Source organism: Silurus meridionalis, chromosome 11, assembly GCF_014805685.1.
Source record: "Silurus meridionalis isolate SWU-2019-XX chromosome 11, ASM1480568v1, whole genome shotgun sequence".
In the NCBI taxonomy this organism is placed as follows: Eukaryota; Metazoa; Chordata; class Actinopteri; order Siluriformes; family Siluridae; genus Silurus; species Silurus meridionalis.
In genome coordinates this window covers 19,590,167-19,603,037 of record NC_060894.1, presented here as the reverse complement: position 1 = coordinate 19,603,037, position 12,871 = coordinate 19,590,167, and the positions used below count along the sequence as shown (strand labels likewise).

Here is a 12,871-nt window from a genome sequence, read left to right as displayed (position 1 = left end):
CATCCACGTGCCATAGTAGGAGGCACTGTCTCTACTGATACACACTCTGGGACACACAGCATTTCTCTTTGCTTTGACACACTGCATCTGAGCTCCAAACCCCTGCTGTCACCCTGCCTGCCATATCATCGTCAAGAACCATCAGCCTGTTCGGTCTGCATCCTAATATCCTTCTCTCTGTCGTTCCTCTCTGTCTGTCTGTTGCTTCCTCTCTTTCTCCCTCCCTTGCTCATTCTCTCGCCCTTTCCCTCCCTCACTACACTCTGGCTGCCTTTTTTTGTCATTTACACACACACACACACACACACACACACATAGTGATGGAGATATTTATTGGAGATCACATAGATCATGTTGAGCTGCCATCCATTAGCACAATTAGTGCCACGGTGGCTTTGCTTTAATGAGTTCTGCAAGTGTGTCCTCTCTCTAGTGCCCTCAGAAAAAAAAAAAAAAACACACACACACAGCCGATTTCAAGCTGCACCGAATGCCAAATGATGACATACTTTAAACACTTCTTTTACATTAACATCCATGACAGACAAATTGGATTTTCCAGGTAAATTTAGTTACATGGTCATCTGAAAAGGCCAAATGATTGTATGTGTTTCAGTCCATTGATATCTGCAGTGTTGTTGTAAGGTTAAACACCAGCTAATACCCATAATACACCTGAGGCTTGCAGTGTAATTGCTCTCTCTCTCTCTCTCTCTCTCTCTCTCTCTCTCTCTCTCTCTCTTTTCTTCCCTCTATTACTCTGCTTTTTTCTCACCCTCTGCATCTCTCATTTTTAATCTTATCTCACTTTTCAGAAACCCCTCACTTTTACTCACCTTTACTCTCTCTCTCTCTCTCTCTCTCTCTCTCTCTCTCTCTACATATATATATATATATATATATATATATATATATATATATATATATATATATATATATGTATATATTCACTCACTTTTCTCAGACACACACTTTTTCACTTTTTCAACCTTTTTTGTGTACCTTTGGGATGCAAACAGAGTGCAGTGTGTTGTAAGACTGCCACAGTGTCACTTGGCAGAAGTTCTGCTCACACACCACCACAGGTCATATTACAGCCAGCTTTACATCCCAGAGTCAGTGGGCTTATTAGCATCTCCTACGTTCCTGTACACAGGAATAAAAGGCTTTCATCATGCTCAGATACACATAATGCTGCGCTTTAGCATTAGCATGGCTGTCTGCTTATGAGTACGTTATCATTTTGAAAAGTTAAACTCCTCCGTTGATCAGAAGCCGGTTCTTCTCTGAATGTCAGCCAGTACAGCTCTCCTGGTCGACTTGTCATGCCTGATAACCCGATTAGAACAGCTAAACACACTGCTGATAAACAAATGCCAGGGTTTTATTTGATGTATAGAAGCTTACTGGTGTAGGTTACAGAAAAATTATTTACAAGCAGAAAGACGGATGAAATAATGCACTGTAGTAACTACATTAGTTACAACGACATTATTACTAAAATATAAAAGGGTGATATATCAAGCTATATTCTGTATTTTTATAATTATCAGAACAGTTGGCACCCTCATAACAAGTGTCAAGTGTCAAATGCCTCGACTCCAGAGGATTAATCGCGGATGTGCGCATCATTTTGGTGCTAATTTAAGACTTGGTCGCATCAGTAAAACAAAGGTTTAGTGAATGAAAATAATTTATTGGTGGAGTTTTTATATCATATCTGAGTAAAGACAGGATGTCGTAAACAAACGTGTGTTGCTCAGAAGGTTTTAATTTCACCTTTTTTTAATAATTAATTAATTATATCCTTTAAATATAAAAATGGTCAAACCCGAAAAGTGCCCTGCATTAATCGCGCACTAATAACATTAGAATTAATGTTAAAATTAATTTGCGTCAACGCGTTATTAACACCTTAATTTCGGCAGCCCTAATTAATATATTAATGCAAAACAAATTTCACATTGTGTTACCTAATGAATGTATCCAGGCTGAACATTACACCATATAGAACACAAGCAGAGAAAAGATGATGGTGATCCGGTGATCAAGAATGAGATGCGCATTGAGAAGAAAAAGTATTGACTTTTCCCCAAATAGATTAAAACTAAATAGTCTGGTGTGAAAATGTAAGAAGTAGAAAGTACAGATATTTATGTCAAAATGTACTGAGTGAAAGTGAAAAGGTGTTTGAAAATTAAATATTGAAGTAACGTACTGATAACAAAGAAATCTTCTTAAGTAGATTAAGTATCAGCCCACCTCTGATAGCGGGCTAATCAAGATCTTCCACTTCAACCAATGTAAAGCATATCTTAATGGAGCTGGCTTTGTGCATGGGTGCATGCTCATGCCTTGGAGCAGGTTCGGGTCTTCTGTTAGGTGAAAACTTGGGTCTCCAGCTTTATGGTAACAGTTTGGAAAAGAACCACATATAGACAGAAAATTCGGGCGTCCCAGTACTTTTGGCCATACAGTGAAAAATTTGGTAACTTTCTCCAGCTAATAAAAAAAAGTGTTAAGAAATCCTGTGTATTTGTCCAGCAGTGTGGCAGTATCTATGCTAATTACAGTATGCACTCTGTGGCTATTTTTGTTACACACAAAGGTTTTTAGAGCGCTTTGCATAACTGCTTCTTGAAATTTTCCTACATACTTGAAGACAAAGGCTATTTTCCTGCCTAAAATACATTCCTGCTCCATTTCCTACATTATTATTGCTAGCTCTCTTTAATATGAATAGGCATTTTTTCCCGAGTTAGTATTAATAAAATAGCATGGCGCGAAATATTTCTCTTCCCCCGTAACAACTAATAAACAACTCGGTTGTGAAATGTGAATCAGGTTACGCGTCATTATGCATAGATCATCGTTTAATTAATAGAATCAATAAAAGAGCTTAGAAAGCTAATTAAGTATTAGACTATCCAAATTTATCTCAACTATAGAAACGAGAAATCAGACTGTTTAAACAGGATTTGATTAGAATGAGTACGCATGAGGAGACTATAAATCCTGTAGGAAAATTATGATTCTTTAAAAATAGCTGGGGTTTTCTATGTTTGTAGGTGATATTGTTGAATATATGTATAGTTACGTTAATTGGAAGATTCGTAAATCTGCTCATTCATGCCGTCAGACAATCACGTGGCAGCAGCACATGCAGGGCAAAAGCTTCACAAGCTTCTTGTTTCTGGTCCATGTAGAGTGAGCCTGTGCTCCCTGTTGCCTCAGATTTCTCTTATTGGCTGACATTAGTGAAATCCAATGTGATCTTCTGGTGCAGCCAATGCAATGTGCTATACATTTGAAGATGCTTTTTTGTGTCCATAATAAATTTATTCAATGAATCAACAAAAACACTGCTTTTTTTCTGCACTATTTTTTTTATACCTTTTTGTGCATTGAATTCATAGGAGATCCGTAACTTCTAAAATATTCCAACCAGCCCGTTTGGCACCAACATCCATGCCACGCCATGATAAAGTCACTTAGATCACATTTTCCCTTTTTTGCTCTGCTGCATGACGTGAATATTAACTGTAATAACATCTATTAGTGGATGTGCATCTCTTTAACTGAGGCCGATGCGATTCGCATCTCCATGCATATCCAACAATAAGAAACATTAAAGATACATATGAAGCAGCTACTGATGTGATGTGACGCAATACAATGCAGTGGATCACACTTCAGTTCGATTTAACATAATGCGATTCAATGCAATATGATGCAATTGAAAAAATAGGATGCTATGCAGTTCAATATGGTGCCGATAGTTTGCTTTTATTGCTTTGGTTCAGACAGACAGGCCAAGGTAGTGCAAAAGAAAAGAAAGAAATGATAAAAAACCAAACGTTCTTCTCCTGTTGTGTCTCTAGGAAGATGCAGCTCTACCTCTGCCATGTTAATCTATATTCTATGTGACTCTCAGGACACGCCTCGGTCTCCGTAGTGTTGTGATCATTTTCACGTAGCAGCAGTGGTGCTGAGAGAACGCGCTCGAGAAACAGTTTAGTGAGGAGAAATCATCTACATATAAAATATTGGTCACAAATGATTGGGCACGTTCTAAATAATAAAAGTAAAGCACATATACTAATAATTATATATTAATAAATAGTTTTTTTTTTACCAGAAAATATGTTCCAAACGATGCATTGCGATACAAACTGTATACAAACTGTATTAAATTGACAAATTTAAATTACTATTTAAATTATTAATTAAATTACGTTTGCAAAGAATCAATTTCTTTAAATTTGGGTATTAACTAAGAGATATTTAACAGGAAGTGAGTGTAATATCAGGATGCACTCCAGGAATGAATTCCAGAGGGAAAAAATGTCAGTGGGAAAAAGAAAAGCATTGAAGCCTCTGGAAATGAGGGAGAGGAGTGATATGTAGAGGAGGCTAGACGGGGGAGGTGATGCTGTAGGGGAGGTAATTGCCGTGAGCGAGTTGACTCTGAGCTGAATCCGGTTTGGCTGATGCAGAGTGTGCGTGTGTGCCGTGAAGTGTGCGATGTGATAGCAATGGCAACGGTGCAGGACTAACAAAGTCAGGATTAGGGCTAAGAGACGGTCACACCTCATTTCCTGCTGCTTTTTATATGCCACATCGCCATGCATGGCATCTGATGGCAAACAAAAAAACTTGAAACTGTATGTCAAGTAGCGGAGTAGCCATGTACATATTTATGTGTGTAAATGTTTTAAAATATATACAATACATCCATTTGACATTTAAAAGCATCGTGCATGCAAGTTTTTTAGCTCGCATTGAGCACTAAATGTCTCAATGTGGCACGCTAGCTGTGTTTCTAATAGTCAAAGGGCAACGTTTTACTGTGATGTCTGGGTCATTTATAAAATGCATTAAAAATCCATTTGAAGGCTTGTGCATGGCTGGGTGGGTGGGTGGGTGGTTCGTGTTATAGAGTGTGTGTGTATGTATATGCTTGCTGTAATGAGGACAATGATGAGTAAAAAGAATTGTCCTGGGCAGCCCCCAGTGCTCCCCCACAGCAGGTGACTGTGCTGACGGTAGGCAGTGAGAACAGCACGTCCATTAGCATTTCCTGGGACCCGCCACCCACCGAACACCAGAACGGCATCATCCAGGAATACAAGGTACTGTTCATTGTAGTCTTGAGGTAGACTTGCACAAGCCCACTGATTTAGTAAGTCATTTTTATCCGGTATTTACACATTAAAAGCATCTGAGACAACGTTTTTTCAAGAATAATGAAAAAATTATATCATGGCATGGTATTATACAGACACTAAAGACACTAAAAGGTGCTGTGATAATACAAGAGCGTGGAAGTCTCTGAGAAGGAGGCACAAATATCTTTGTAAGAGTGCAAAAATTGCGAGATAACCCAAATACTATACTTAGAAAAGCGATCAGTACATTTAACAAATTACAGAGAAATTTACAGTACCATACTGTATAAACTATATAGTATATTGTACAGTATGTGGCAGCGGGCACATGGCGAGCGCCGGGGCACAGTGGAGGTATATATATATATATATATATATATATATATATATATATATATATATATATATATATATATATATATATATATATATATATATATATATATATATATATATATATATATATATATATATATATATATATATAAATAAAATTTTGCTTACTTGAATAGTCCTAATTATAGTCATCCCATAAATTGCTGCAAATTTGGTTTCATTGCACATCATGGCTTCCTCCTTTGTTATTTGAACGCTAATAAAATAGCACTTGATTCAGCACATTATACAATGCCGTGTTTTATAGCTTTCTAACACAATGCCGACAGTTACTTGTGCACCCAACTTAATGAAGCCATGAGCTAGTAAAGCGAGGTCATAAAATCTTAGTGTGTGCGTTATATAGGCCATTTTATTACACCTTTTTGCTAATTCTCTATTTCTCTGTGAAATGAAGAATATAATGCCAATGTGGTTGTTCATTTATTTAAAACATTATGATTCCAAATGATCAGTGCAGGTCAAGGCTAAACGATTTGTGGGTTTTTTCCGCAGTAATATGTTTAGTTTGCGTGAAAATGGGAAATACTAATAAATATCAATATGGCCAGAAAATAATTAAGCTGCAAAGTACTGATCAAAATATGTTGGTTTTTTTGTGTCCTATGAGTTTCCTTTCCCTCATTTCTTTCCTATTGCTTTTCTGTTCTCTGTCTTCTCGGGCATCAGATCTGGTGTCTGGGAAACGAAAGTCGCTTCCACGTGAACAAGACGGTGGATGCTGCTATTCGCTCGGTGGTGGTCGGGGGTCTGCAGGCAGGCGTGCAGTATAGAGTGGAGGTGGCAGCGGGGACCAGCGCAGGCGTCGGGGTAAAAAGCGAGCCACAGCCTATAGTGATCGGTGAGAGCATATGACTTGGATGGTGTTTTACTGGAACAGGGGAAGATGTGTTCAATGTGAAAGGGGTGCATTTCACATAACGCATTTTTCTTGTTTAATGTGAGCGAAAACGACTCCATTGGAGGGGAAGGTGAAACATGGTATTTTATTATTCTATATATAACACATTTTATTATTCTCTCTCTCTCTCTCTCTCTCTCTCTCTCTCTCTCTCTCTCTCTCTCTCTCTCTCTCTCTCTCTATATATATATATATATATATATATATATATATATATATATATATATATATATATATATATATATGTAAGAAAATATATAAGATAATAAAGTGGTAGTTAAAAATAGTGCAAATACAATTTGATGTGCAAAAAAAGAAGTAAAATAAATGTAATGAGGTTTGACAACACAGTAAAGACTTTATGAATCATTAAAAGTAAACAAAAATGTAAAAAATTAAGGTTTCTGAAGATCATAAACAACAATAAGAGTCGAAGAAAGCAGGGAAGAATTCATGTACAATCTGCCAGTTGTTTCTGATTCAGGATGGAATGAAAAGCCGGCTCACTGTATCGAGGGTTTACTGCTGTACCGAACAAACACGATCATTACGAGACGGAGGCTCAGATAATGATTTCTAAATTTGTCATGCTTTACTCAAAGGCAGAGAAAGAAGGAAAAACAATTCCATTGAGGATTATGGACCACGCTGAGTTTACTTTCCGAAGCTTAGCTCTCTCTTTCTCTTGCACTGTCTTCTCTCTCTTTTTTTTTTCTAAACAAGCAGTAATATAAAAATCGATAAGATTTTCATTTAATACACAGTCCAGTGTCGTTCGGCAGAACACTGTCGGCTGTATCAATAATGCTCTCCAATAAACGCAGCCAATGCTAACATAGCGGACTGTCTTATTGCTGTGGCTTATCACCTTATCACATTTTATCAAGCTCGCTGATGTATGAGGCCAGATAAATACAGCCAGAATCAATACTATCGATGTGCCGCGCTCTCCTCTTTTTCCACGGCTTTTGGCTGCCGGGTGCCAGAAACACTCGCCTGCAGCCAAGCGAGAAGGCTGTGCTGTGAGGCCGTAATGATCGTGTTTTTGGGGTGTTGCTCACGTCGCGAGCCTTTGAATCTCATTTCACAGAGCTGTAGCTGCACCACAAAAAAAAAAGAAAAAAGAAAAAATCAAACCCTGATGGAGTCTCTGTGTCAATCTCCAGTTCTTCGTCTCAACCCGACGAACGGGTCTCTTCGTCCTGCGCTCGAAGGACGCGGCCCGGGTTTCTGTTTCGCGTGACGTATTGTGCTCCAGTATCTCCTTGCTCCATTTGCTTGTTACGCTGTTAATCAGACGTACAATAATCCTATTAGCAAAAATAGATTTTCCCTGGCGCTTTTAATTGCTGTTCCTTATCAGCCGCTGGGATGTGACTTGATTCGATTTGATCGCGAGCTCGCTGTGGTAGGGATGGTACAGGAAAAAAAAAATTCCCAATAATGTTTGAGAAGAAATTGAAACGAGTTTTTCGATCACAGGTGCCGAGTTACAGGATGTGATGACCGGAGACGAGGGCAACGGCAGCATCACGGACGTTCTGAAGCAGCCGGCCTTCATTGCAGGCCTTGGGGGCGCGTGCTGGATCGTACTTATGGGCTTCAGCGCTTGGCTTTACTGGAGGAGGAAGAAAAGGAAAGGCCTGAGCAACTACGCAGGTGAGAAGCCATGCGTCATGCATAGAGCCTGCACGGATCTCTAGAGACGAGTCACTGGCATGGCAAGCGCTAGCAAAAAAAACCTTTTTGGCGGCCCATAATTCATTCGAATGCAAAGAACTCCTATTTTTAGCCTGAGAAAACTCTGCTAGTAGGGCTGAAAGGGAAAAAAGTGCATGGTAAGCTTCATCGCATAGTGATGATTATACAGAAACTATTTTCTATATGACCTCAAACAGTATTTGATTAAAACTCTTGTATTGTATTGCACAAGCCAAAACAAAGGCAGCTCGCTTTGATACACACACACACACACACATGTGCCCTGACTACAGTGCATTACAATTTTAAATCAAACACAAACGCATCAAACCGAGCAAGCTCATTTGAAAACGCAGTCACGCTGCGTGTATTAGAAGACCATGACCCATATTGTTCCAACATTAGCTCTAGGTACAGTCTTCAGCCTCTGAATTGTAATTTAGTATCCCCCCCCCGGGGGTAATTATTGCATGTAGCTCTGGATTACTCTCATTATATTACGCCTCGCCATCAACACGGTCCGATGGTTTAGGTGCATGTGGCCGTGATTGTCTAATTCAATAGCCATTTGCTGTATCCATCACCTGGGCTTCTATCCTGAGCTCACGTGAGGATGATCACGCTCTCGCTAGTCACTGTGTGTCCTGCCTGCAGTATGTGCTCACGTGCTCACCTATAGAGGTCCTAAGAGGCCACGCATTATGAAAATATTTCCTCGCTTGTTTTCTTGATTTCACGACTGGTGATCTCAACAATGCAAAAGTTGTTTTCTCATCGTCACGGCATTTCGCGTGGACACGCCAGATATGGTTGTTATCCATGATTCTGCAATGATGAAGAACATGCATTCTAGAACATTCTAGAACATGCGCTTATGCCGAACTCAGAAAAATTCATTCCGGATCACAAGGAAACAATGTTGGATAAGTCGTGATCACAACAAAAAATCTTATGTCGAGTTTAAGAGAAAACAAGGAAGAAAAAATGTTATAATGCATGGACTCTTAGGACTTCCGTACTAACCAGAGGTGGAAAGAGTAATAAAATATTCTACTCAAGTAAAAGTGCTACAGTGAAATTTCACTTAAGTACAAGTAATAAGAAGAAACTCGAACAAAAGTAAAAAGTTGATCATTTTTAATTCACTCAGGGTGAAATGTACCCACTTTTTTAACAGCATGGTCAGGGATTCTAGTATATTTCAAAAAGGACAAGGGACAAGATATAAATCTCAAACTAGTTGTTTTTAAAAGAATGAACACCTTTACAGATTAAAGTGCAATAAGAAAAAAAATATATATATAAACAAAATATACAAAAACACTGAAGTTCATGACTTGAGTCTAATGTGAGTTATGAACTTTTGCAGCAAAAAAAAAAAAAACCATCTCATGTTATAATGTCATTTATGATAATGAGAGAAATCACAAAGGCAGATTCAGAATTCAGACAGTGAACACAACAACTGTTTTTTACTCAGTAAAAGATACGATTTATAATGTAGTCAAGTACAATGATTCATTAAAACCTACTTAAGTAAAAGTAAAATGACTTTATAAAAACTACTTAAAAAGTAGAGAGAAGTACACAAATAAAATACTCAGTTACAGTAATGTGAGTAAATGTAATTTGTTACTTTCCACCTCTGGTGTTCACGTACTCAGGTGCTCATTGCCCATTCTGCAAGTTCACTCGAAATGAGTGTCTGAAATACATGAATATCATTGTCAGTTCAAGCATCAGGACGTATCACGTGTCTCCCATCTCAACCTTTTCTCATCTGCATTTTATTGCTGGATGCCTGTACCTAATTCTAATTCTCTCTTTGTTCTCTGTTGGTGTGTGTGCCTGTGTGTGTGTGTGTGTGTGTGTTTCACAGTCCAGTCGTTCACCTTCACCCGTGCAGGTACTGGTCATTTGTCCCATCCCTTTCTAACTTCCGACGGGTTTGATGGCACCGTAGGCAGTAAGCCATGCAGTTTGTAAGAAATTCATATAAACGTCGATGTTCTGAAACCAAGCAGTGATTTGAGGTTTTTTTTTTTTTTTTTTGCTTTTTTCTCCCCTCCTCCTCTCCTCCTTCTCTTCCTCTCATCCTCATTCTGGCATCTCTTTCTGGCTGCTCGCCCTGCAGTGACGTTCCAACATGGAGACAGAGGCCTGATGGGAAGTGGAAGGTGAGTGATGCTGAGTATTGACATGTACATCTGACCGAGTAGACAGTCCTGAGAATGAATAGACGGCTGGATGTTTAAATGGATAGATAGATAGATAGACAGATAGATAGATAGATAGATAGATAGATAGATAGATAGATAGATTGATAGATAGATAGATAGATAGATAGATAGATAGATAGATAGATAGATTGATAGATAGATAGATAGATAGACAGACAGACAGACAGACAGACAGACAGACAGACAGACAGGCAGACAGACAGACAGACAGGCAGGCTTGCAGACAGGCAGGCTTGCAGGCAGGCAGGCAGACATACAGACAGACAGACAGACAGATAGATAGAGTTATGATATGGCTGGATATTTTTTTTTTTGCTCCACTGCTTTGTGATATGCTTAAACCTTGGGCAAAATCATCATGGTATCTGACTCAATTTCATGATTCAGCATTCGTTTTCAGATCAGCTGCATTTTTCCGCGTGTACACTAAAAGCCATGGAGAGTCTCTATGCTGAAATTGTGGATGTTAACGGCCTAGCAGACAGGAACCTGATGGATGTCCCGATACTCAATGTCTCGCGCCAGAACACCGCCTAAGCTGATGTATCGATTGATTGGCTAATAAATCTCCTCGGGCTGGAATTAACCGAAACAATTAATGTGTCAGGAATGCTTTTTTTATTCTCTCCATCCATCGTCACGGCCCGGCTATATACGACTCTCCCCTAGAGCCTGTGATGGATTCTCCTGTTGAAAGAAGCTCAAGAGGATGTGAAAAGATAATTATCTGAGAGAAAGTGTCCCTCATAAGCACTCTTACTTTCACACACACACGCACAGACACACATATACACACACAGAGCCTTAGGCACTCATCTACCCTCCTGTCATAGAAGTTCATAGAGCACTTTTTAAATATTGCTTGGTTCGTGACACAAATGCGAGATTGAAGCAGGGGCCCCTGTGGAGGTGACAATCTTCATCGGCTGAATTAGCATAGCTAAGCAGTCAGAACTAGCCAAGAGGCCAAACAAACACACAAATATGTTGCTTCGAAGTACAAACGCTAACGCTTTGGTTTTTATGGGCCCGTACCTGAGTGTGTGTGTGTGTTTGTGTGTGTGTTGAAAGGCGCATGCTAATGAGAACAAGTGTGTGTTAGTTTGGGTAGAAACGGCTCACATAATCTGCACCTTGGAGCCATTGAGCTCAGATGTGTTGAAGTCCCCATGTGCTGCTGGCTCACTCAGCTCTTCAGGGAACACTTTTTTCCTGGGCTACTGCATTCATTAGACGAAAGGTAAACCAAATCATGTGTACAAGCCGCCTGGCTGACTCCGACTTCCCATCTTGGTACACAAATGAACAAAATTCGAAACGTCCCCCCGTCTCCTATAAACGAGTGAAAAATGTACACGCTCCGTTCCCCCGTTGTGTTTTATTGCATGCATCAAAATTCTACATCAGCTTTTTTTTTTTTTTTTGCTCAATTGGTAGTTGCCAGCCAATGAGCTTTAGCAGCTCTAGTTACCATGGAGACTGGTAACCTCTCCATCCCCAAATGAAGGTGGAAACACTTGCTGCAGGGGGTTTTAATATTCCACCATGCGCTTGCTATCGGCTCCTCTCTCTCCCTCTCCCTTTTTCCTCTCTTTCTCTCTCTCTCTCTCTCTCTCTCTCTCTCTCTCTCTCTGGAGTGGAGAAGGGGGGCAGAGGCTCAGAACCAGATTTATAGACTTGTCACTGTTTTATGTCTTTTTGTTTGTGTCTTTATTATTTTCATTGCTCGGGGCGGTGTACTTGGGGAACGAGCTCTCGCAGCAATTTGGTGCTGATGCAGACCAAGAGAAAAAGAAAGGAAAAAGAGGAAAACAGTGTGTGTGAATGTTATTCTTTGTGTCTCTTATTCACCCTTTGGGTATCATACCAAGCATACCCTTATATTTATATGTCTTCCATTTCTCCCTTTTCTGTCTCTGTTCTAGCCGTCCTGGCCTGCTGAAAGCCGGTGACCCAGGCCTTCCTTGGCTTGCTGACTCCTGGCCATCCACCAGCCTGCCTGCCAACAACGGTTTGGGCGCTGCCAAAGACCCCACTAACTTCGGTCGTGGAGGTAAGCACTCGAGAGGCCACAGCACTGCAAAAGAAAGAGCCTGAAAGAGAAGATCACTACTACAAAAGCCCACAAGAGAGTGAGAAAAGGTCACAGGTTCAGGGCCCCCAAGCTCAACATCACCAGATTTTCTGAATTCATGTATGAGGATGATGAATATTTCAGTAAGAAATACTCTCAGTAATGGAAATGATCACACATTCTACTCAGAAATTCTCTTTCAATACACGTATCCTTCATGTGTCTCATCAATTTCATTTTATGCCTAAAAACAATATGTATGATTTGAAACAAAAAAAAAAAAAGGATCCTGCAGTGTTCAAGAACAAATCATCAGATTACAGTGTCTACAAATAGATTTCAACACCTTTGGGGTTGTTTTTCAGGGTGCAGCATGAAACCATGTATTTAA

At 39.6% G+C, this 12,871-nt stretch overlaps 1 protein-coding gene across 3 annotated transcripts in view; it reads left to right on the top strand.

Annotated features, from left to right (window-relative positions):
- Window positions 1-12,871, top strand: part of LOC124393422 (roundabout homolog 2-like) — a 140,835-nt gene that overhangs the window by 111,369 nt on the left and 16,595 nt on the right. The window contains exons 15-20 of one of the 3 annotated variants that reach the window (XM_046861250.1): window positions 5,008-5,132; window positions 6,234-6,405; window positions 7,948-8,124; window positions 10,046-10,072; window positions 10,301-10,343; window positions 12,332-12,459. In XM_046861250.1, coding sequence (XP_046717206.1) covers window positions 5,008-5,132; window positions 6,234-6,405; window positions 7,948-8,124; window positions 10,046-10,072; window positions 10,301-10,343; window positions 12,332-12,459 — 672 coding nt within the window. Of the gene's footprint in view, window positions 1-5,007; window positions 5,133-6,233; window positions 6,406-7,947; window positions 8,125-10,045; window positions 10,133-10,300; window positions 10,344-12,331; window positions 12,460-12,871 lie in introns of all 3 variants that reach the window. The other 2 variants (XM_046861249.1, XM_046861251.1) reach the window with 2 other exon arrangements.